This window comes from Cervus canadensis, chromosome 16, assembly GCF_019320065.1.
Source record: "Cervus canadensis isolate Bull #8, Minnesota chromosome 16, ASM1932006v1, whole genome shotgun sequence".
NCBI lineage: Eukaryota > Metazoa > Chordata > Mammalia > Artiodactyla > Cervidae > Cervus > Cervus canadensis.
Window position 1 is genome coordinate 64,823,843 of NC_057401.1, and position 22,951 is coordinate 64,846,793.

Consider the following 22,951-nt stretch of genomic DNA (forward strand, 5'->3'; position numbering starts at 1 on the left):
GGTTATATTAGTGAGCTCCTATTCAAGGTTAGATCAGTCAGTTTCAGTTCAGTTCAGTCACTCAGTCATGTCAGACTCTTTGCGACCCCATGAACTGCAGCACGCCAGGCCTCCCGTCCATCACCAGCTCCTGGAGCCTACCCAAACTCATGTCCATTGAGTCAGTGATACCATCCAACCATCTCATCCTCTGTCGTCCCCTTCTCCTCCTGCCCTCAATCTTTCCCAACATCGGGGTCTTCTCAAATGAGTCAGCTTTTTGCATGAGGTGGCCAAAGTATTGGAGTTTCAGCTTCAACATCAGTCCTTCAACACCCAGGACTGATCTCCTTTAGGATGGACTAGTTGGACCTCCTTGCAGTCCAGGGGACTCTCAAGAGTCTTCTCCAATACCACAGTTCAAAAGCATCAATTCATCTGCACTCAGCTTTCTTTATGGTCCAGCTCCAAAATTCATACATGGCCAATGGAAAAGCCATAGCCTTGACTAGACAGATCTTTGTTGGCCAAGTACTGTCTCTGCTTTTTAATATGCTGTCCAGGTTGGTCATAACTTTCCTTCCAGGGAGTAAGCGTCTTTTAATTTCATGGTTGCAGTCACCATCTGCAGTAATTTTGGAGCCCAGAAAAATAAAGTCAGCCACTGTTTCCACTGTTTCCCCATCTATTTGCCATGAAGTGATGGGACTGGATGCCATGATCTTAGTTTTCTGAATGTTGAGCTTTAAGCCAGCTTTTTCGCTCTCCTCTTTCACTTACATCAAGAGGCTCTTTAGTTCTTCTTCAGTTTCTGCCATAAGGGTGGTGTCATCTACATATCTGAGGTTATTGATATTTCTCCCAGCAATCTTGATTCCAGCTTGTGCTTCCTTCCAGCGTTTCTCATGATGTACTCTGCATAGAAGTTAAATAAGCAGGGTGACAATATACAGGCTTGACGTGCTCCTTTTCCTGTTTGGAACCAGGCTGTTGTTCCATGTCCAGTTCTAACTGTTGCTTCCTGACCTGCATACAGGTTTCTCAAGAGGCAGGTCATGTGGTCTGGTATTCGCATCTCTTTAAGTAAATTTTCCACAGTTTATTATCATCCAGACAGTTAAAGGCTTTGGCATAGTCAGTAAAGCAGAAATAGATGTCTTTCTGGAACTCTCTTGCTTTTTCGATGATCCAGCGGATGTTGGCAATTTGATCTCTGGTTCCTCTGCCTTTTCTAAAACCAGCTTGAACATATGAAAGTTCACAGTTCACATATTGCTAAAGCCTGGCTTGGAGAATTTTAAGCATTACTTTATGAGCGTGTGAGATGAGTGCAATTGTGCAGTAGTTTGAGCATTCTTTGGCATTGACTTTCTTTGGGATTGGAATGAAAACTGACCTTTTCCAGTCCTGTGGCCACTGCTGATTTTTCCAAATTTGCTGAGCTATTGAGTGCAGCACTTTCACAGCATCATCATTTAGGATTTGAAATAGCTCAATTGGGGTTCCATCACCTCCACTAGCTTTGTTCGTAATGATGCTTCCTAAGGCCCACTTGACTTCACATTGCAGGATGTCTGGCCCTAGGTGAGTGATCATACCATCGTGATTAACTGGGTCGTGAAGATCTTTTTTGTACAGTTCTTCTGTGTATTCTTGCCACCTCTTCTTAATATCTTCTGTTTATGTCAGGTCCATACCATTTCTGTCCTTTATTGAGCCCATCTTTGCATGAAATGTTCCCTTGGTATATCTAGTTTTCTTGAAGAGATCTCTAGTCTTTCCCAATCTATTGTTTTCCTCTATTTCTTTGCATTGATCACTGAGGAAGGCTTTCTCTTCTCTCCTTGCTATTTGGAACTCTGCACTCAAATGGGTATATCTTTCCTTTTCTTCTTTGCATTACGCTTCTCTTCTTTTCTCAGCTATTTGTAAGGCCTCCTCAGAGAGCCATTTTGCTTTTTTGCATTTCTTTTTCTTGGGGATGGTCTTGATCCCTGTCTCCTGTACAATGTCATGAACCTCTGTCCGTAGTTCATCAGGCACTCTGTCTATCAGATCTAGTCCCTTAAATCTGTTTCTCACTTCCACTGTATAATCATAAGGGATTATGATTCTATACAGTCAGTATAGAAGGTTGCTATTGTTTAGTCACCCAGTCGTGTTTGACTCTTTTGTGACCCCATGTGCTGTAGCCCGCCAGGCTCCTCTGTCCGTGGGATTTTCCAGGCAAGAATACTAGAGTGGGTTGCCATTTCCTTCTCTAGGGAATCTTCCTGATCCAGGAATTGAACCCATGTCTCCTGTATTGGCAGGTGGATTCTTTACCACTGAGCCACCTTTTGTCCTTTATTGCTTTCAGTTTCTCATAGATGAGAGACCTTAAAGAAGGCATGAAAACACACTGGACACTGAAAGAAGTGCTGTGCAGTTTACATTAATATGTTGTTCAGAAATAATCTGGTTTTCAAATTTTTCTTTATTTGGATATTTTAGTGTCATGTGATACAAGTGAAATCTGGTGTTTATGAGATACAGTTCATGGTATATTATTAATTTCTGAAGAGGAAGTGTTTATGGATTAATTTGATTTTTTTTAATATGTGACATTAAGAACTTCGAGTTCTTTAGGTTTAGTTTTAGGAGCTATCTGGGGATTTCCATGTGGTGCTAGGGGTAAAGAACCCACCTGCTAATGCATGATATGTAAGAGTTGCATGTTCGAGCGCCAGGTCAGGAAGATCCCCTGGAGGAGGGCATGGCAAGCCACTCCAGTTTTCTTACCTGGAAAATCCATGGACAGAGGAGCCTGGCAAGCTACAGTCAATAGGGTTGCAAAGAGTTGGACAAAACTGAGCAACTTAGCACACACACATGAGCTATCTAATGAAAAATGAAAAGTTATGTGTAATTTCTGAATGAAATCTCAAGATTGTAGTAAAAATTTCAATCTTCTTAACTAAGTGAATTAAATGTAAATCCAATAGGAGATGAATATGTCTTATTAATCCTTTTTTTCTTTAGGAACATGTCTTTTGGGTGGTGTCTTTAAACACACTGTTCATTCTCGTTTTTGGTAAGTGATGTTTTGCTTTTATTTATGGTATTATGATAGGAGTTTAGTTTTCTCGGACCTTGTTACAGGTTTGGTTTTGTTTTAACCTTAGGAATATATGAAAGGAGTTTTAGACAGTCATCTGGCATAGGAAGGCCCTAGGTATATAGATTCTTTCTTTCCTAAGCAGCATTGACTGCTGTTACTGCCAGCTCTACTTCTGTTGGGCATTTCTGTCTCCTTTTGTAGCAGCTGGTTTTAGACTGACTTGAGAATATACAGTGTCCCACTTTCGAAATTAATTTTGTGCTGATTATCTGTGTGTGCTTTCCTGTGGCAGAAGGTCTTGTTTTTAATCTGTTAAAGTCCTGACCAAGCTCTTACCAGAGACGTTGGCTTGGGAGCTGTCGCAGAGAGAGATGCGGGTTTGAGGAAAGACAGTGAACTTAGCCCGAGTGTCACTCCCCTCAGAGCCAGATTCCAGTAATGCCGGGACTTCCAGACACCGCACAGCTGTAGCCGTGAGGCTTCTGTGACAGCGCTGAGTCCCTCCAGTTGGGAGTCAGGAGAGAAAGGAAGGCGGAGTTGATGTAGCTCACAGGTTTCTCTGCTTTGGGGGAAGATAGGGAAACTGAGTCAAATAACTAAGGTTCCTCCAGCAGTTCTTCAAGGTGGAGTCTGATGGAATTGGGTCATTGTTAGACTGTGTTTTGGGTGTCCTAGAGAGAGACTACAGGCTGCAGGCTGACCTTAGAATCCTCTGAGTGCCTCACGGTCTGCTCCTTTCTAATTACTTCTTGATGACGCCTGCTGCCTTGCTCCTTTGTCTCTGTATTTCCTCTAAACTGGAAGTTAGATCTAAGACCTGATTTGATTCAGGGTCAATACTTGTAGGACAAAACCTTCACTGGTCATGCATTGCCTGACAATACGACATATCAGGAGGTACCTGATGTCTGGTTCTCCACCTTTGTCTGTGGCTCAGGTCATGGTATCTTGAAGCCATTATTGTTAGGTTTCATGTTTCCCTTTAACCACCAGAAAGTAATCTGTGGGAAGTGGTATTTTAGTACCATGCAAATATCTAGTGTTCCATCAACTTTTTGGCTAATAATTTTATTAGCCATTGATATTTGCCTGGATTAATTTATTTTTATTAGGCATTGCAAAAATGATAATTTTCAAATTCTGTCATTTTAAAACATTCATTGGCTGGTTTTTTAATAAAGAAAAGCTTGTTCTTATCAGTTGGAACAATTTAGTTAATCTGAAGCAGCAGGTCAGATGTGCAGCTCTTTTCGTTTAATTATTAGCACAAACTACTTTCCTTGCTGATCAAAGTGTTTTGTGTTATGTTGCTTTTTTTCCTCTTGTGATTTTTGGCATTCCCTTTTTTGAATATTATGAACTCACGGATTTGTATATATTCAGTGTTTTCTTTAGTTTTGGAGTTCTTTTTGATGCTCACAGCTTCTTCTCTTTGGCCTGTGAGACCCTTTTCACAATGGTTCTTGTGTCCTTTCACCATGAGCTTATTAGAGCTTGGTAACTTTTTTGTTCTCTAGTTCTAGAGAATCCCACAGGCAGTACATTTTTGGTTCTGGGATCTTTCATTTCTCTAAGAACCCTTGTTCTTTTTAGTGGGGTTGGTACTAGGAGTGTTCATTGTTTTGATTTTGAAGTTTTCATTGAGTTTTTCCCCCCTTTTAGCATTTTGCCCTTACCACATCGGCCACTTTTCCCTTGTTGGTTTGGGATTTGAAGAACACGTGAGTATGATACTTTTACAAACCTGATTTCAGTAATTAAACCCCAAATTTGATGTATGTTGAGTAAGTAAGTAATATTGTAAAGAGTTACTTCATTTCTTTGTCTGCCTTACATGAAGGAGTAGTTATCCAGCACCATCTTGTTCACATCTTAAGCTAAAAGCAGCTCAAGACATAGAAATGTTGGGAGGTGTGGGAGGTGTTCTCTGAACCTCTGTGAGGCACAGTCTTCCTCTCTGTGGGGCAGGCGGGAGACATGCTGTGCGGAAGCTTCCTTACAGACTGACCTTTCACCTGACCACTGGCTTGTGAGATCCGTTCTCTCCCTTTTCCCTAATTGCCCCATAGTGAATTTAGAAAAGTAACGAGATATTAATCAGTTTTTAAAAATGTTGATCTGTGTCAGAATGATGAGCTGTGGTATGCTCTAATTTTGATATTTATGGTTATTTTTCAGAGGTAGGTGAATATTGGGATGGACAACTACTATTTTCGAGGAGGGGGGAGGTTCCCCAGAAAGAGTTAGTCCTTTAAGGACAGCTAGCATAGTTGGAACATTCTGGTCCATTTGTGTGTGTGAATCCTGAGAGATCACATTCTGAAGTTTCCGAAATGGCAAAGAGACATGTTCTGGTATTTAATACACCTCTCCAGATTCTCACTAGATGAATGAGAGAACTTGAAAAGTCAGATAGATACTTTGATACATTTTAGTAGCACTTGCTTTGTGAAATTCAGGAACCAAAAGGTGAGCAGTGTTTGTCGCCACGATCCAAGCTCTTGCTCTTTGTAAGCTGAGAATGAAACAGATTTAGAGAGCAAAAACTGTAAATGTTGCGGTAGGAGACAGAGTGGCTTGGCTGCACGTGGCCATGGATAGCCCAGGCCGCGTGCTGCTGCTTTCAGCCCTCAGCCTTTAGCGGGTCCGCTTCAGGGTGGACTAGGCTGCAGACTGTTACAGCTTCTTTATTTTTGTAAAATTCAATTCACTGTACTCTGATTTTGTCTGCTTGAGCAAAGTGTTACTCTTTAACTTTTCCTCATCTTCTTGTAGTAAATTTCAGTCAGTGGGAGAATCCAGTTTTTTGTCATCCAGAGGGGATTTTATGGACGTTTTCTAGTTATAGGAAATTATATAGTCAACTTGGATTGTTTAATAAACATTGTTTAACGGATATAGGCCACGTAGTAAAATTAATATTTTATTTATTTTCTTCTGTCTAGGTCCAAGCATCTCATTTTGAAGGCCTAATCACAACCATAGTTGGGTATATACTTTTAGCAATAACGTTGATAATTTGTCATGTATCCTTTAATGAACAAGGTTGATGTTCAGTAATGTTATTATTAACCCAAGAGTTGTTCTTATTAATGAAAACTATTTTTCTCCACTAGTCCTTTTAATAGAAGTTGTAGGTTTTTGTAGTGAGGATGAGAGCATAAAAAATATGAGATAAATTAATTCTGTCTGTCAGATAGTACTGAGTGTTGCCTAGTTACCTGTTTCATTGTATCTTTATTATTTTTAAATAAATTTTTTTGATGTTGGAGCATAGTTGATTTACATGTGTTGTACAGCAGAGTGATTCAGTTATACATATATATGCATTGTTTTTGAAAATGATTCTTTTCCATTATGGTTTATCACAGGATGTTGAATGTTTCTCTGTGCTGTACAGCAGGGCCTTGCTGTGTATCTGTGTCTTTCCTTTAGTGTTCAGTGTTTCCTTGACAACATGCCGTAGGGGTTGGCAACTCTGGTTAAATTTCACAGGTCTCGTCGCCTGCTGGGGGTCTGCTATATTGTTGTGAAGGTAATTAAGTCCTTTTTATAAGTTAAAGACTGGAAATGCTTTCTCCCCATTTAGGTGATATTGATGACCTTTATTTTTACTTAAGGTCTCTTTGTTAGTGGTGGTAGAAATTGGAGTTTTCCCTCTCATTTGTGGCTGGTGGCTGGATATCTGTTCCTTGGTGAGTTTATTTTTTGTTATCTAATACAATCTAATAATTTAAAAGCTTTTTAAAAGGTCTTTAGAATGGGTTCCTTTTAATGGAAAGTCAGTATTTGATGATAATTTATTTTTTTTTTTGAGAATGTATCATCGTAGAGTCTTAATATTGCTAATTTTTCCTGAGTGCCTGATTTTTGTGAGGTTTTGTACACATTTTTGATGTTAGAGTGTTTTGATTGGAACTTTTCTAATAACTAGTGAAGAATTTTCTTACTTGTTTAACTCTTCTCACTTTTATAAAGATGCCAAGATGTTATAAACCTAAAAAGAGTAAATCAAAGGAGTTCCCTGGTGGTCTGCTGGTTAGGACCCAGCGCTTTCACTGCTATGGTCCAGGTTCAGTCCCTGGTTGGGAAACTCCTCAGAGAAAGAAAAAGGGGGAAAAAAAAGAAAAGCAATCTTATAAGAAGACTACCTTTATTTATAGTAATAAATTCAACCCTAACCATTTGTTTTAACTAAGATGCTCAGTCTTGATTAAAATCCTTAATGGCTGTCAGTGATAATCAATTTCTTCTCAAAAAATAATTAAATATAGAAAAGCTGCCTTTTCTGAGGTAACATTTTCTCTCATACCATAGTATTAAAACCCACCATTCATTTAGATCTGTAACCAAGAAAAGGAGGTACTATGGTAACATAAATGTTCCTTTCACAATAGCAATATTGGTAAAGTTCTTATTCACAAATTGGCCTATCAATATTGCCTCTTTTAAAATTTTCACAGTGTCATATATGTCTTTGAAATAGCATCCAACCTTAATATTGTTTGTATTTCAGTGATACTATGAAATGCCTTTAAGAGAACTGTAATCCTAGAAACATCAGAACTTACATGTATGGTGATTCATTCACTTCCTAGAATGTGAAGATGTTAATTCAACAGAGGTAAGTGGTACAGATCTGTCTCACCTATTCTGTCTTGGTTTAGGAAATGTTTGATGCTACTCTGAAAGACCGAGAACTGAGCTTTCAGTCGGCCCCAGGCACCACCATGTTTCTGCACTGGCTGGTGGGAATGGTGTATGTGTTCTACTTCGCCTCCTTCATTCTGTTACTGAGAGAGGTAAGTTCCACTGGAAGTGCCAGCATTGCACATTTACAGAAAGAACTTCTGCCCTAACCACATGGCATGCCTTAAAGGCTATGATGATTTCCTAGCTAAGTCTTTTTCTTTTTTCTAAGAGGGAATAGCTATAGACTAGTTTGGCTCAATTGCTTTAAACCATTTTTTAGTAATTGGTCTCAAAAACTGGCAGGTTTTATTATTTCAATTAGTTTGAAATATGAGTAGAGGGGAAAAATTAAAAGCATGTGTTTTACTTGGTATGTATTTTAACCATCTTCAAATACATGTTCTTGGAATTTTTTATGTGATGTGAGTCTGTTTTGGACTTCATCCAAGGACATGCTAGAAATACCCAAAGGGTATGGTTTCACAGGATCATACATGTAAAATGGTCTTGAAGTCGTTTATACTCCTTAAGTATAATATTATAGTGGGGGTCCTTTATGATTCTCGTGTAGTCTCCAGATGGGAACTTTTACTAATCCTGTTTTCAGAATACGGTCCTTACTGATACGAAGACAGTAAAAACAGTGTCAGTACTTGGCTAATATGCATCTCATGCTTAGTCATCTGGTGCAAAAGGAAGTATGAGATTTGAGTAATTGTAATAAATGTACTTTCTGCTCTGAATTTTTTCCCCAAATAGTACCGTACACTTACTTTGTGCCAGACTCTGTGCTGTATGCTGGGGTAATCATGAGAAACAAGGACAGAGTGTCTACTCAGTGTTACATTCTGGGAAGGAATACAGCCATGGAACAAGTCAGCTTGCTCCCTTGAGAGCAGCATTGGAGAAGCAGGGCTGAAGGAGCAGGCTGGCGACTAGTCCAGTGTGAATGGAATACTAACACACAAAGGCTTAAAGCTGTTCATGGTTACTCCACTCTTTTGAGAGATGTGAGGAGCTAGTGATGAGGCTGTGGTCCAAAATATTCTCCTGAAACATAAGAGTATAAGTTCAGTAAATTCTATTTGCAAATAAAGCCTGTATTCTTGTTTTGAAACTAGTGATTAAAACTAAGTGTATTTTTTAAATTGTAGTTTTATGTGACCTCTAAATTGCATTGTTCATTGATAAATATTTTATACTGAATTTTTTTCATTTTATCAGTGTGGTAGTTTTTTGTTGATACAGAATCCTAGTATTTTGGAGTTAGATGGAAACTTAAAGGTCTGTGTTTGTTTGGAAGATGGAAAAATAGAATTTGGGCAGAGAGACTTTACACAGGGTAGCTTAGTGAGTTTGGGCCACCCAGAACTAACCCCCAGGTCATCCATTGCCCCAATCACCCACAACCTCTAGCGTTGATGCTTTCTTCTGAGCCAGGGAAAAAGATGTAATAGGTAGTCACTTGAAGCTACTGAGAAGCTGAAGGGTTTCTTAATTAAGGTAAGTCTTCTTGGAAAGTATAAGACTGAAATCACATCTTTTGTTTAGGATACTTATAAATTGTAACCCAGTTCTTCCCAAATTATACAATATAGTTATAATTTTTATAAAAATACTTATTCATCTTGGAGGTCTAGATTTCTTGACAAATTATACTTAGTAAATTTTTTCCATTGAATGATTAAAAGCATCAAAGGCTATCAGGCACAGGATATTTTTAATTCTGATATAGGAACTTCTTTTCCAAGTAGAGTTACATGAATTTTCTAAGGCCAGTTTTTTTATGATGCCAAAATAATTTTGAAAGCTTATTTCTCTGTTAATGTTTTAGCTCATATACAGAGGCGGAAGACATTGATGACTATTTATAGCATTTGAAATAAATTTGCAGGTACTTCGACCTGGTGTTTTATGGTTTCTAAGGAATTTGAATGATCCAGATTTTAATCCAGTACAAGAAATGATTCACTTGCCTATTTATAGGCATCTTCGAAGATTTATTTTGTCAGTGGTAAGTGTATTTTTTTTTAATTGATTTTGAAGTAAAGTGGGCTACCCTTGAGTTTTTGTTTTTGTTTTTTGGTCAGAAAGACTGGTAGAGTGGATTGAATAATTTAGGTTTATCTATGCCTGTGGAAGTTGGTTATCAAATAGCTATTTTGTTGGTTACTTTGATAAAATGTTAGTAAACAAAAATGCCTTCTGGTTCTTTTTTTTTTTTTTTTTAATTTTTTTATTAGTTGGAGGCTAATTACTTCACAACATTTCAGTGGGTTTTGTCATACATTGATATGAATCAGCCATAGATTTACACTTATTCCCCATCCCGATCCCCCCTCCCATCTCCCTCTCCACCCGATTCCTCTGGGTCTTTAGAAGTATAATTAATTGCCAAATTATGGGTTTCAGAATTATATTAATTTGCATTTAAGCAATAGAGACTTGTTAATAGCTTGTAAATTAAACTCTTGGGACTTCCCAAGTGGTGCTGTGGCAAAGTATACACCTGCCAATGCAGGAGATGCAAGAGATGTGGGTTCAATCCCTGGGTCAGGAAGATCCCTGGAGGAGGGCATGACAATTCACTCCAGTATTCTTCACTGGAAAATTCCATGGACAGAGGAACCTGGCTGGCTGTGTAGTCCATGGGGTTGCAGGGAATTGGACACAGCTAAGTAAGTGAGCACAGCACTCTTAACAGAAGCATCTCAAAGTTTCTTCCCTGGCTGGAAAAAGAAATTGCCTAGTTAAATCTTAAGTTTTTCCAAGATAAAATTCTAAAAACAATATTGTGTGCCCTTTGGAAACTTTTGTAGCCATTAATATGGGTTCTCTCTTACTGTCACTGGTGGTTTATTATGAGGCAGACAGTTCTGATCCTTCATGGTGAGTTTCTAGCTCTCTTTTCATATACCATGCCGTGATTATCCTTTGTGGCTCCTGTCTGAGCCCTGTGTCCTAGAGAGAGAGGAGCAGCTGTCCTAGGACCGCTTCTTCCCACAGAGTGACCCAGGTGTAGTGTGTTGAGTGAGAACACTCATTGCCCTGTGCACATGTCAACCTGGACTGGAGTCTGCCATCTCCCACGGATGGTGACAGGGGCACCCGGCCTGCCCTCTCTCTTGTTGCAGATTGTCTTCGGCTCCATCGTACTCCTGATGCTGTGGCTGCCTATACGGATAATCAAGAGTCTGCTGCCTCATTTTCTTCCGTACAATGTCATGCTCTATAGGTAAGTTTTTGATATTTGGAAGCTTTACTAATTAAAAGTCTGTTAGGGATTTGATACTCAGAGTACATACATTTAATAAAACATTTCATTTCTCACAGATATTAGCAGTCATCTGATAACTAAATTTTTCCATATGAACATTAGCAGTTATATTTTCCAAAGAAAGACTTGTTTTTCTGCAAATGCAGTGTGCCTTTGTTTAGCAGCGAAATGTTAACATTCCTCATGAGAAATACCTAGTAGTGTCATCTTCATATGAAAAACATTACATCATAAGTAAGGTAGCCATAGTTAAACATGTAATTACAGATGAAGATAGGATCTAAAGCTTATAAATGGAAAAATATTTTGATTTAAAGACTAAAGTAACCTGGAAACCTAGTCTCCACTTTTCTTCCTGCATTCCCTTCTTCAGTGATTTGCGTCTTCTCTTCAGTCATCTAAATATGCCAGGCAAATTGCATTTCTTCCTCAGATTTACTTGTAATTGTCTTTAAATCTTGTCAGTTCTAATTCTTTATGATCTCTTATATAAATCAACATGATATACCACTTAATATTTTAGGCCTTTTTGTTTTTCTCCATTTATAATCCATCTGTAACAAATCTGCCTCTTCCTCCATAATATGCATAGTAATATCTGGGTTATTTAGAATGACATACAAGGCTTAGCATAATCTCACACTGCCTTTTGAGCATCTTGTCCAGCATCGTCTGACTGGAATTCTACTCCCCAGCCCCATGCAGCCTCCATTGAGTCTCCCCATGAAGGCCTAGCTGTTGCTGGTTTTTCCCTCTCTGTTTGTAGTGACCTTCTGCAAGCTTTTGCTGTCTCTCCTCAGAATCCAAATTGAGGTTTTGTTCTCTTGAGTTGTTTCCTATCTAGGGTAAGTTACCTCCCCGCCCTTTTATGTTCCAGTTGTTGTAGTGAGAACCAGGAAGCACATGTATTGTTGAAATAGCCCCTTTTTGGTAGTTGGTTATACCTAGAAGTTTAATGGAGCTATTGTAGCAGTGTTTAGTGCATTCTTCCATCAGCAAGATTGAAGGCCCATCATATACTAGGTGCTTCTCTGTGTACAAGGGATATAACAGTGAACAAGTCAGAATCAAGAAAAATTTGTGTCCTTTGGACTTATCTTTCAGTGAGGAAGACAGCCAATAAAAAATAGGTAAAATATATAATATGCCAGAGAGTCATAAGCGCTGTGGGAAAAAATGAACAGAGAAGTGACTGGTGAGGCCCTGAGGTGACAGTTGAGGAGGCCTTGAGGTGACAAGGGAGTGAGCCACGTGAATCTCTGAAGGCAGAGGGCCCTGTGCAGCCGGGCAGGCACGTGCGGCAGCATTGAGGTTGGTGTGAGGAGCAGCCGGAGGCCAGTTTGGTTGCAGTGAAAGGAGAAAAGTAGTTGGCTGTGAGTCGGAGAGGTTGTGGGAAGCTGAGTCCTCCAGAGCCTTGTAAGCCATGGTAAGCACTTCGGCTTCGAGTGATTTGAGGGGTGGGGGTTTTGGGGAGGTTGAGCAGAGAGAGAGTGATCTGACATAGGTTTCCCAGGGATCAGTCTGGGCTACTGTGACTAGAAGAGCTGGGGTTGGGATGGCCAAGGGCAGAAGCAGGAAGCCAGCCAGGAGGGTAGTGCCACATCCTGGTGAGAGGCGAGGGTGACTGAGATGGAGGAAGTGGCTGTGGGGTCAGGAGAGGTGGTTCGATTTAGGGTAGGATTAGGGTGCAGTCAGTAGGATTCTCTGGATGTTTGAATGTAGGTGAAGAAAGCTAGCAGAGGGTCTCAGTTTCTGTCCTGAGCACCTGAAGGGAGGAGTTGCCGTTTACTAAGATGAGGGAGATGGTGGAGGAGCAGGGTTTGAGGAGGAGTGGGAATTTGATACTGAACATGATCAATTTAAGGTGTCTTGGGTTCTGTGAAACGTTGGGTTGGCTCTTTGGATATGTACGTTAAGAATTAGGGCAGATATCTGATAGTACATAGAAGTTTACAGAAAGTTGCTGTCGTAAGCCACAGGAGGTTGCGTGCATCCAGAGAGCACAGGCAGATGAGAATAGAGGAGGGGCCTTTCACTGTGTCCGAGTCAGGGAGATGAGGAGGAGCCAGCACGTCCTGGCGAGGTGTCCGTGGAGAAAATGTGCTGAGGGGCGCAGAGTGGCCAGGGGTGTGATACACTGCTAATACAGCAGGTGAGTTGAGGACCAGGACCTGCCCGTCACTCTGGTAACAACACGACGGTCGTGGCAGTCCTTATCAGGAACAGTTTTGGTGATGTTTGAGGGAGATGCCTTGTTGTCTTCAACTGAGAGTGGATGTGAGGTGATAAAGGCAGTAAGTTCATGTGACTCTTCAAGGAGTTTTACCATCATTCCATTAAGTGTTTAATATCATACAGGCTGGAGGTGATAATGGAAAGTTGAATCCACATTGTGAATTATGGCTTTTTGTAATTATCTTAGTGATGCTCCAGTGAGTGAACTGTCCCTTGAGCTGCTTCTGCTTCAGGTTGTCTTACCAGCGTTACTTGAACAGGGACACACGCGGCAGTGGCTGAAGGGACTGGTGAGAGCCTGGACTGTCACCGCTGGATACTTGCTGTAAGTATGGCAGGTGCCTTGTAGGCATATCATCTGTGATCATTTAATAACCTTTGTGAAAAAGCATGCCCCACTCAGGAAGAGTTAGTTTTAATAAGAGGCATTTTGATAATATCTGCAAGTGTATACAACACTTACTAAAGCTTTTCTAATCATTGCTCTCCTTTTATGGAGAATGTATACATGTTTTGGGGGGCTTCCCAGGTGGGTCAGTGTTAAAAATCACCTGCCAGTGCCAGAGACACAGGTTCGATCCCTGGATCAGGAAGATTGTTTGGAGAAGGAGATGGCAACCTGCTGCTGTATTCCTGCCTGGAGAATCCCATGGACAGAGGAGCCTGGCGGGCTACAGTCCATGGGGTTGCAAAGAATCTGACATTACTTAGCATGCATACATGCATGTTTTTACCCTCTTATAGAGGGGTTGTGGCCCAGGTTCTTTCATTACACTGGGTAGAAGTAAAATGCTTTTTAGTGCATTAAAATCTAACCAAGTTACCCTTTTTTTTTTAGAAATCCTAACCTGATAAGTTAGGACCGGAAAGGGTCAGTTTTCATTCGAATCCCAAAGAAAGGCAATGCCAAAGAATGTTCAAACTACTGCACAATTGCACTCGTCTGACACGCTAGCAAAGTAATGTTCAGAATTATTCAAGCAAGTCTTCAATGGTATATGAACCGATATACCTTAATGTGAAATATGGGCATACTTTGTTTTAATGTGCTTCACACTTACAGTTATTTTTTAATAAATTGAAGGTTTGTCAGATGATGGTTAACATTCTTTAGCAATAAAGTATTTTTAAATTAAGGCAGGTACATTGTTTTTTTAAGACAATGCTGTTACACACTTACTGGATTATAGTCAAGTGTAAACATAAGTTTTATATACACTCAGAAACCACAAGTCTTGACCCCTTTACTGCACTGTTGGCTTTGTTGTGGTGTCCTGAGCTAGACCCACAGTACCTCCGGGGGATGCCTGTGCGCATTGGGTTCAACATGCATCCTTCTCTAAGGCTCCGTGCCCTACCACGCCCCCTTGCTCCCCATCTCATTTGTGCTGTAACTCATTTGTGGCTTGGAGGTTTTAGTTGAACTGTATGTCATAGCAGACACGGTAGTCATCTATAGCAAAAAGAGAAATTGGTACTTTTTTCCCTAAAATTCTTTACATAGAGTATCTTGTATGTTGTACACTTTTTTTTTTTTCCCAGTAACTGATTTTTCTCGGAAGTTGGCTGAAGAAAACATAAAATAGATCGAATTTATGGGGTATTCTGTATGTTAATTAACTTTACATTTGGAAGGGTTTCATTTAAAGCAGGCAGCAACATTTAGAACAGATTGAGGTAATGGTAGTGCTCTGCATAGATTCTACTTATACCTTTTCTTCCCTAAGTAATAATTATTAAGGATGAGCAATAATTATAATAATAATAATTGTTATTAAACAAAGACAGTGTCATGTCTGCTGTTTTATTCTGAGTGAGAATTTTCACTGATGCAATTTTACACAGGGATCTTCATTCCTACTTGTTGGGAGACCAGGAAGAAAATGAGAACAGTGCAAACCAACAGGTTAACAATAACCAGCATGCTCGGAATAACAACGCTATTCCCGTGGTGGGGGAAGGCCTGCACGCAGCCCACCAAGCCATACTCCAGCAGGGCGGGCCTGTCGGCTTTCAGCCTTACCGCCGGCCTTTAAATTTTCCACTCAGGGTAGGTACTGTACAGACTGGACAGAAGATCTTTCAGATTTCTGTTGAGAGCTTTTGCTGCTGTTATTGATGGTGTTAGTATAGAGTCCTCGGTGTAAACACACCTTACAGTCTTCTGAGGAGAACCTACGTTTCACTCCTCTCATTCTATGACACATTATGTATGTAAATGTCAGGTAAGTTTATCACATTTTAAGACATGGGCAATGGAGTTGGGCTTCCATGTGCCATTGGCCCCTGCCATTTGTAAGGAACAAGAAGACCCTAGATCAAATAAGAAATTAACATTCTTGATTCATTTCCTGTGTCAGGAACTGGAATCAGCATTTTAGAGTTTTTCTCTCTTTAATCCTTGCAGTATTAATCCCAGTGCTCCAAGGAATGAGTCGTAATCTTTTGTTTATATTTGATAAAACTGAAGTTTTATTAATGAGTTTATTAATGAGTTTTTTAATTTATGAGTTTGGTTAAGGAAGTGCCTGCCTCACTGAGACCTTCCTCCAGATGCTACCAAAACTGTTCCTTCAGGGGTCTCCGGGGACCTTCATGGTGTTAAATTCGATGGTCAGGTCCTAGTCCTCACCTCACGTGCTATATGATTGCCCACTTCTTGTTCCACAAAACACTTTTTTGGAAGTTGTTCAGGAAGCTTCATGGAGGAGTTGATACTTTTAAGTCTTTAAAGTTAGGAGATCAAGCAGATTTAAAAAAGCAGGCGGGAACAGGTGTCCCAGGCCTGTTGTCAGCACAAGAAGCACGTTCAGACGTGGTCGGTGTGGACCTGCAGGGCAGTGAGTGAACGGATGGAGTTTAGGCAGGAGGTGCAGGCGAGCTGTCAGAGATGAAGGAGCCATGAGAGACAAGGCTCTTCAGTTGACAAAAGGTCCTTTCTTAACCAGAAGGTATTTTGTGGTCCAGATTAGAGAGAGGACCACCACGGGGTCTGTCAGGCAGTGGAAGCTGACGAGTCTCCACACTCCGTCGCCCAGTGTTATTGCCGGTGCTTGCCGTCTCCCTGCCGGAGCCCTGCCCTCAGAGCCTGGTCGGGTCCAGGCAGGCAGCACTCTTTTTATCTCTCTGTCCAGGATGGCTCCTTCCTTCTTGTCTCAGGGTGTTTCTTTTTTATCTACACCTTTCCATATAGGAGCCACCAGCTATAGCTATGATGATTGTTTACTTTTAAACTTAATTAAAAATAAATACCACTTGTAGACATGTGGTAAATAACCTTGATGGTGGATATTCCTTCACAGTGTATATCAGATCACATATGTATATATGTGATCGTATATGTATATCAGTTCACATTGAACACTTTAAATATATTATTAATATAGTTTAATTTGTCTTTTATGTCAATTAAGCTGAAAAAACAAAAAATACATTTCTTGTAGACAACATTCATACTCAGAGTACCTAGAATCTTAAATTCCGGCACTCATTCACACTGACCCCATGTGAAGTGCTTGGTGGCCTCAAGTACCCATAGCTCCTGTGTCCAGCAGTGCAGGTATAGACATCTCCATCATCAGAGTGTTCTGATTGGATGGCACTGTTACAGAGTGAGCTTTCCTTTCATGAAAAGTTGTTTTTGAGAATTTGATAAAAATAAGTGACCATTTTTAGTTTTAGTTTTAATTAATAGTGAGGGAAAATGTAAGTTGATCATGTTTTATTTTTGTGCTCTCTGATTTAAAGTATATCTGCTTGTTATTTGCTGATGTATCTGATTATATGAAAGTGGAAGCAATTTACTTTTAGCCAGAGTTATAGTTAATATTATCTAAAATGAAAATTTCCTTTTTATGTAAAATGGAAGGAGTCCTGGAGATACCAGTATAGACTTTGTTTTTACTGAGAGAATTGTGTTGATTCTTTGAGTGCTGTCCTAAAATACATTGAGCACATGTGACTACTGTTTATGTACTGCTGTGTTTTGCCTTGCAGATATTTTTGTTGATTGTCTTCATGTGTATAACCTTACTGATTGCCAGCCTCATCTGCCTTACTCTACCAGGTATGAGCTTATCCTAGCTCTCTGCTAATGACATCATGAAAAGATGCTTTGTTTTAACAGGGTATATTTTGCTGAGATGTGATCTTTTCATCAAATATAAAATGAAGCGGTTTTCTCTTCATTTTTATTGAATGTGGGGTACATGGGGACAGAGTTCAAAGTCAGTCACAAAGTATGAGAGGCAGCTCACTGCCCCCCAGCCTCCTTGTTAGTGCTTCATAGCAGCCAGAAAATCCTAAATCACACTGATGTGTTAGCCACTTAAATCATCACTAAGTGGAAGATACTTTTCAGGTCTTATCAAGTATGCAAGTATATATTGAGTTAGTGTCTTGATTATAACACTCAATATAACTTTATAAATCAGATTTACCTTAAATACTTGATTTTTTTCCCATGTGGGCTAAGGCTGAGGAGGAGCAGCTAGTTAATTTCAAGTGAGGTTTCTTTAATTATTTTCTGATTTGTCTAAGAGTTATGATTTACCTTAAACTGGTAAAAATAAAGTTTATCTTAAAATCTGTTTTATTTTTAACTTTCTTCACAGTGATTTTTGACTGTTAAAACTTTACTCCTGGGTTCACTGCTCAGATCTCAGCTGTTAAAATGACAAAGTCTAGTTAACCATTGCTAAGTCACTTGAGTTGTGTCCGACTCTTTGCAACCCTATGAACCGTAGCCTGCCAGGCTCCTCTGTCCATGGGATTTTTTCAGGCAAGAATACTGGAGTTGGTTGCCATGCCCTCCTCAAGGGGATCTTCCTGACCCAGGGATCAAACCCACGTCTCTTATGTTCCCTACATTGGCAGGTGGGTTCTTTACCACTCACGCCACCTGGGAAGGTGCAGCAAAATAAACATATTTTTGAGAAAACTTAAGTTTTTGAACTTTGGACAGCTTTGTGGTTTATATGTTCCATTTTCATTTTTATCAGAAATATTAAAAAGTTAACAAAGGAAAGAAACCCAGTTTTGTTACTTGAATTTGGCAATGCAAGTACTTTAATCTCATTAAAGATTGTTAAGCAAATACTTCCCTGTTAATCCAGTCCCAGCATCTAGTGGAAGGAATGCAGCTATGTTTAATCATATACTTGTCATAGTACACATTTAAGGTGGTGAGGATGCTATTTCCCCATAGGTTACTTTCCTATAGCTACATTTTAACTAACGTTAAGTTACTACAAACTAGAAACTAACTTGACCTCTCAAAAACACTTTAGAAGTATGTGAAGTATAGAATTAGAAGAGGCCTTTAAATTTTTTAAAACCAGCCAACCAAAAAAGAACAAAAACTTTGGAGTAAAAATCAGTTCAGTTCAGTCACTCAGTTGTGTCCGACTCTGCGACCCCATGAACTGCAGCACGCCAGGCTTCCCTGTCCATCACCAGCTCCCAGAGCTTGCTCAAACTCATGTCCAACGAGTCGGTGATGCCATCTAACCATCTCATCCTCTGTCGTCCCGTGCTCCTGCCTTCAGTCTTTGCCAGCATCAGTATCTTTTCCAGTGAGTCAGTTTTTCACATCAGGTGGCCAAAGTATTGGAGCTTCAGCTTCAGCATCAGTCCTTTCAGTGAATATTCAGGACTGATATTCTCTAGGATTGACTGGTTTAATCTCCCTTGCTGGAGTAGAAATACATATACATATAGAATGCTTGACAGTTTTACGGAATTATCAGTGATACTTTTAAATCTTTAACAAGCATATGTGTTTATTTCATGTGACATTTGCATGTGTTTGTCTTTAAAAATTACTTATCTTCATACCCAAGCTGTTCTGTGATATTGCAAAGAAGTCTGTAATGTTATTAGCATTATGGCCTATAAACTTGACTGTTGAGGTGGTTTGATTGGGATTGGCGACAATGTGGGTCAGTGATCAAGAGCGTGATCTTGGTCATGTAAACGTGAGTTGACCTTCAGCCACCACCCTTGTGTGCCCTTGGTTGGGGGCTCGGTTTCTCAGTCTTCAGAATGGAGGGTCATTACTGCTTGCAGGGTTGTTGGCAAGATGAATGAGAAAATGTATGGAAAATGTTCAGCCCAGCCACTTGCTCCTTTTAGACATTCAGAAATAACAGATAAGTTTTTAAAAAAATGAAACAGATTATTACCGTATCAAGGAGAAAGAGACACTGGAAATGGGATCCTGGTCTTCTCTCCAGCCTTATTAAGGAGTAACCATGTGAAGAAATTATATAAATGATGTTGCCTGATAGATTTTTGTGGGTACATTGTGGAATTTATTTGTAATAACTCTTTGTTTGAAGCCATGCCTTAGACAACTTTCACATATTTCACGTATTTTATTTTTTTCCTGAGAAAATTAGTGTGAGATTCTTTTTTATTGTGCCCACTTCTTATTAAAATAAGCTTAGTTTTCTATTTTAATGAATGAGCTAAATGGAAGAAAGTTACTCTCAATTCTTTGTAATGTTACTAAATATTAAAAATATTGACAACACAAATAATAGAAAGTATATTCTCCATTTGTGTCCTGTTACATGCACACTCTTTTCATTTGATGATCCAGACAGCAAAAATACCCTGCTCCTCAAGTCATTTCGGTCCCCAGAGAATAAGCAGTTGGCCTCGCAGGTCACCATGCAGGTCACAGGCGAGCTTGTACCCAGTGACTTGCTGTGGTTTGGTTGTATCTTAAGTTATGACATTCTTTAGAGTTTGGTGGATTTTGATTTTATTTTGTTTGCTCTTAATGAGGATACTGATACATCAAAACGTGTTGTCTTTTTAATAATCACTTAAAATGATTGAAGATACTGGTAGTACAACATTGACATCAAGGTTAGAGTTGTTTTTGCATGATTGCATGTCTCATTTATCAGCCTTTGTATTTTCAGTATTTGCTGGCCGTTGGTTAATGTCGTTTTGGACCGGGACTGCCAAAATCCACGAGCTCTACACAGCTGCCTGTGGTCTCTATGTTTGCTGGCTCACCATCCGGGCGGTGACGGTACTGGTGGCATGGATGCCACAGGGACGCAGAGTGATCTTCCAGAAGGTCAAGGAGTGGTCCCTCATGGTAGGCCTTTCTAGTCAAGACTGGTCCTGTCTGACAGCAGTGGTGAATGTTTTTCCAGTGGTTTCTTTAAATCTTTTCACTTTGTTTCTTCACTATGTTGATTGTGTCAAGAGAGTTGATTTTTTGAATTAAAAGGAGTATTCCTTTAAGGCAGTAGTTTTCTGGTTTTACTCTGAGAAATACAGTCCAGATATATCTGAGGGTTAGAAGAAAGTCATGCTATTAAAAGATCCAGTAATGCCCTTGAGACATAAGACAGTCTGTAGAATTTAAAATCAATTTGTTTAAGTAGAAATTTCCTTTAAGTTATTTTTTCTAAAATATGATTAAATTCTTTTAATATATAAAAACTTGACTTCAGGATTCAGTGTTTTCTATATAAATGAAATTCTTTTAATTATAGTCTGTTGTTACTCAAGAATGTCCTGGCTAGTGTGAAAGGATAGTAGTTATTGGGAATTATTACTCTCAATAAAGAACTTAATTGTCACAAGAGTGAGGGAAAATGTCACTGTAAGATGATTGTCTAAGGGTGGCAACTTATTGGTTGATCATAATGTTGATTATGACTGATAAATATGTTTAGGTCACTGCTTTATGCCTTTTCATTTGTATAATCAAGTCTAGTTTTGTATCTGAATTTTTGATTTTACTAAAAGTTTTAACAGCTATTTAATATTCATGTTTAAAGAAAACCACAAGAGATTCATTGTATATTAAGAATGGAGGGATTTGATTACTATGCAATCTGTAGATATGAGGCCCTTAACTATATTTAGAGAAACTAGCCAGTACCAGTTTTCATTTGATATTCTTCCACATCATATGGCTATGTAAAGAAATAATTACTGCATCTTAATGCACACCATTTTAGTCTCTTGATGTTGAAACAGCTCTACTCACTGAGGCTCCCTTAAGAAAAAGGGACATCAAGGCCACTTTAAAGCTGATTTCTTTGTCAGGATTTCATAGTGGCTCTTACATGTTATTTCTTCCTTTTTGTGCCGATTTTCATTTTGCCACTTTGTCCAAATTCTAGAGCTGTGCTAATAGAGTAGCCATGTGACCTAATGGCTACCATCTTGTACAACACAAATGCAGGTCATTTCTGTCATCTCAGTAAGTTCTGTGGGACCATACTGTTCTCAGGGGAGCTAATTTGATTAGCTTGGTTAATTACCTTAACTGGGGTTATGCAGAATGCTTCAACTATATCAGTCCATCTCAGAGGTCACAGGTCAGCCTATGGGTGGGCCACCATTGGCTCAGGGGTGTGGGGCACCCAGGGAGATGACAAGCACTGGCAATAACACTCCAAGACCCAAGACGGGGGGTGGAGACTTGGTCAGCTTCTTAGACAAACAGAAGCCTATTCCTGAGACTTAGATTGAGAAAAGTAGCACAGCCACTTGGTTAATATACATATTAAAATTATTTTGTAGCAACATAGTAATATGTTTAGTAGTCATTTCATGCTTTTGTTAAGTAGCTTGAGTTTTTGTAATTATACATTCAAATTTCATTCAAACATGTAACATAAAGGGTGAGTTGTTTAAGGTATGTATTTGTTCTGTTAGGCAGCAGGTCAAAGAAGAATAAACTTCACTTGAGATAAAGGGTTTGGCTAGAAGTCAGGGAGACTCTCTAACTCAGTGGCCTTTCATCTCCCGCTAGATAATGAAGACTGTGATCGTGGCAGTGCTGCTGGCTGGGGTGGTCCCGCTTCTTCTGGGGCTTCTGTTTGAGCTGGTTATTGTTGCTCCCCTGAGGGTTCCTTTGGATCAGACTCCTCTTTTTTACCCGTGGCAGGTAAGTGCATGTCTTTTGCTCATGATATTTCCTTTTGTACTTAGAATCAGAAAAATTCTCAGTTGTTTAAAATGATTTTAAGCAGCTTGTTTAGAAAGACTCCTTAATTTTTTCTATTGTAGGAGCTCTTGTAAAATTGATCAGATAATGCATTTTACCTTTTGAAATATGCAGGCCATGTAAAGTAAATACCTTACTTACAGGTTAAAATGTCACTATAGGCTTCACTAATATTTAAAAATGCAAACTAATGTGTTGGTCTTTACACTTTTAGTTAGGTTGATACCTTGCTCCTTTTAGCTTTGAGCCTCGAAGTCATAACCTACATTTTTGTTTTTGTTTTTTTTTTTTAATTTTTTATTTATTTATTTATTTTTTCAGTGGGTTTTGTCATACATTGACATGAATCAGCAATAGATTTACACGTATTCCCCATCCCGATCCCCCCTCCCACCTCCCTCTCCGCCCGATTCCTCTGGGTCTTCCCAGTGCACCAGGCCCGAGCACTTGTCTCATGCATCCCACCTGGGCTGGTGACCTGTTTCACCATAGATAATATACATGCTGTTCTTTCGCAACATCCCACCCTCACCTTCTCCCACAGAGTTCAAAAGTCTGTTCTGTATTTCTGTGTCTCTTTTTCTGTTTTGCATATAGGGTTATCGTTACCATCTTTCTAAATTCCATATATATGTGTTAGTATGCTGTAATGTTCTTTATCTTTCTGGCTTACTCTGTATAATGGGCT

The 22,951-nt window shown here is 39.5% G+C and overlaps 1 protein-coding gene across 1 annotated transcript in view; it reads left to right on the forward strand.

Annotated features, from left to right (window-relative positions):
* Positions 1-22,951, forward strand: part of MARCHF6 (membrane associated ring-CH-type finger 6) — a 101,114-nt gene that overhangs the window by 37,849 nt on the left and 40,314 nt on the right. Inside the window, exons 10-22 of the mRNA XM_043489241.1 lie at positions 3,001-3,052; positions 4,742-4,800; positions 6,025-6,105; positions 6,546-6,614; positions 6,700-6,774; positions 7,747-7,881; positions 9,666-9,785; positions 10,906-11,006; positions 13,471-13,608; positions 15,129-15,333; positions 17,280-17,349; positions 20,213-20,394; positions 22,069-22,203. Coding sequence (XP_043345176.1) covers positions 3,001-3,052; positions 4,742-4,800; positions 6,025-6,105; positions 6,546-6,614; positions 6,700-6,774; positions 7,747-7,881; positions 9,666-9,785; positions 10,906-11,006; positions 13,471-13,608; positions 15,129-15,333; positions 17,280-17,349; positions 20,213-20,394; positions 22,069-22,203 — 1,422 coding nt within the window. The remainder of the gene's footprint in view (positions 1-3,000; positions 3,053-4,741; positions 4,801-6,024; positions 6,106-6,545; positions 6,615-6,699; positions 6,775-7,746; positions 7,882-9,665; positions 9,786-10,905; positions 11,007-13,470; positions 13,609-15,128; positions 15,334-17,279; positions 17,350-20,212; positions 20,395-22,068; positions 22,204-22,951) is intronic.